Here is a 2,500-nt window from a genome sequence, read left to right as displayed (position 1 = left end):
TTACAGGAATTCAAAAAGAGAGAAATTACGAGAAAAAAAAGAATAAAGAGTCGAGTCAAACTCCTTACCGTCTCTGAAGCGTGATAGTGAGCCACGAGGAGGTAAGGCATGGTGAACAACGTGGAATACATGACCCGAGACCAGGAGAAAACGAGCCCGTGATGAGCAGAACGATCAGTAATTGGACGCAGATCTCGGTATAGACTGTGAAGATAGCAGTCAGAAGGAACTGGTAAAGCTGCGATGATATAACTGGAATAATGATGCAATAAGAATATAGATAGCTCAGGATATCGTCAGTAGAATGAATATATATAATTAATATATATATATGAGAGTATATATTTTATATATGATATAATATATATATATATAATATATATATTGATATAGTATTATATATATAATATATATATATATATTATATATATATATATATATATATATATATATATATATATATATATATTATATATATTATATATATATAATATATATATATATATATATATATATATATATATGATATTAATAGATTATATATATATATATATATATATATATATATATATATATATGATATTAATAGATTTTATATATATATATATATATATATATATATATATATATATACAAATATGGGGCCGCGGTGGCCGAATGGTTAGAGCGTCGGACTCAAGACTGTCACGACGACAATCTGAGTTCGAGGGTTCGAGTCACCGGTCGGCGCGTTGTTTCCCTTGGGCAAGGAACTTCACCTCGATTGCCTGCTTAGCCACTGGGTGGCCAAGCCAGCTCAAGTCAGTGCCGGGTAAATAAAGATGGTGACTCGATAAAAAAAACACCGGGCGGAAGGCAATGGCAAACCACCGCTCTAAATTGCTAAGAAACAAATCATGGAAGCCCATGATCCTCAAGCCCGCGGTGACCGAATGGTTAGAGCGTCGGACTCAAGACTGTCACGACGGCAATCTGAATTCGAGGGTTCGAGTCACCGACCGCCGCGTTGTTCCCTTGGGCAAGGAACTTCACCTTGATTGCCTACCTAGCCACTGGGTGGCCAAGCCAGCCCAAGTCAAGTGCTGGTCCCAAGCCCAGATAAATAGAGAGAATGATTACCTAAAAGGTACCACCGGCACTCTCCGTGGAAAGGAACTGGGGACCCTACCACGTACTCACTCCAAGAGCATCACAACATGAAAACTACAATTAAGTATCATGCTGTGACCACGGCGGCTCAGACATGAACCTACCGTTAAAAGAAGAGATATACAAATATATATATATCAATAAAAAATTATATATGAATATATGTTAAAATATATGTATATATATACACATTTACACGTATATATATGGATACACACATACACACACATATACATATACATATACATATACATATACATACACACACACACACACACACACACACACACACACACACACACACACACACACACACATATTATATATATATATATATATATATATATATATATATATATATATATATATATATATATATATACATACATACACACATACACATACATAAGATCGATTCTCACCCGAACACCTTGACCATCTTCTCGATGAGGAAGGAATAGAGCGAGCAGGAGAGGGAGTAGAGCGCCATGCCCCAGCAGCCGAAGCGGACGCCCTCCTCGTACAGGTCTCTCGCCACGCTCCCGTCCGGTGCCTGGGGGGGGGGAGACAGTGCCACTCGATTGTTAAGTCTGCTCATTGTGTGCGGGGTTTGTAGATGGGATTTAAGTTGATGGACGGTTTAATGAGACTGATAAAGGGGGTGATTGTGATTCGTAATGGTGATTTTTTGGGTGAATAATAACCCTTGTGGATGGACTGTATTGCGCCAGATGTAGAATAGTGCAAGATATGCCGTTGACGTTTTGACATCCTCATCAGAACTGCGTGCTTTTGAAGATGTTAAATCAGAAATACCATTTACATATCTTTCACTACGATTTTTTTTCATTTTCATTCACACCTATTCTACAACCCTCATGCCTTCACCAGTAATGAATATTAATGCAAACCATATTACGCGAATCACAACTTTTATCTTCCTTCTCCTTCTCCTGACATAAACTAAGCTCCCATCACACACAAAATCACTAATAAAATAAAAACAAGAATTCTTTCTTTCCTCTCACCCCTGGATTCCCTTATATTTTCCTTCTCCTCCTGATTAGTACCTCAACTAAACTTCCATAAAAAAAAAAAAAAACAAGAACTTCGTATCTCACCCCTGGATCCCCACCGAACACCGCCTCCCCCACAAAGTCAGTGAAGTAGAGAGAATAACAGACGAGAGACATCCAGCAAAACAGGTTCGTCACACACAGGATACGGAGCGACTGTGGAATAAATGCAGCAGTATAAGTCGCACAGAAGGTTAGTTTTTGTGTTGTTAATAGAATGTTATCAGGTATGTTATCAGGTAATAGAATGTTATCAGGTATATCAGGTATGTTAT

The 2,500-nt window shown here is 37.6% G+C and overlaps 1 protein-coding gene across 1 annotated transcript in view; it reads right to left on the bottom strand.

Moving 5' to 3' along the window:
- The window catches only part of LOC119580114 (membrane-associated transporter protein-like), a 44,374-nt gene that overhangs the window by 2,867 nt on the left and 39,007 nt on the right, over nt 1-2,500 (bottom strand). Inside the window, 3 exon segments of the mRNA XM_037928047.1 lie at nt 69-193; nt 1,543-1,702; nt 2,271-2,381. Of these exon segments, the coding sequence (XP_037783975.1) occupies nt 69-193; nt 1,543-1,702; nt 2,271-2,381 (396 nt within the window).

Source organism: Penaeus monodon, chromosome 13, assembly GCF_015228065.2.
Source record: "Penaeus monodon isolate SGIC_2016 chromosome 13, NSTDA_Pmon_1, whole genome shotgun sequence".
NCBI lineage: Eukaryota > Metazoa > Arthropoda > Malacostraca > Decapoda > Penaeidae > Penaeus > Penaeus monodon.
This window is presented reverse-complemented; position numbering and strand designations above follow the sequence as displayed.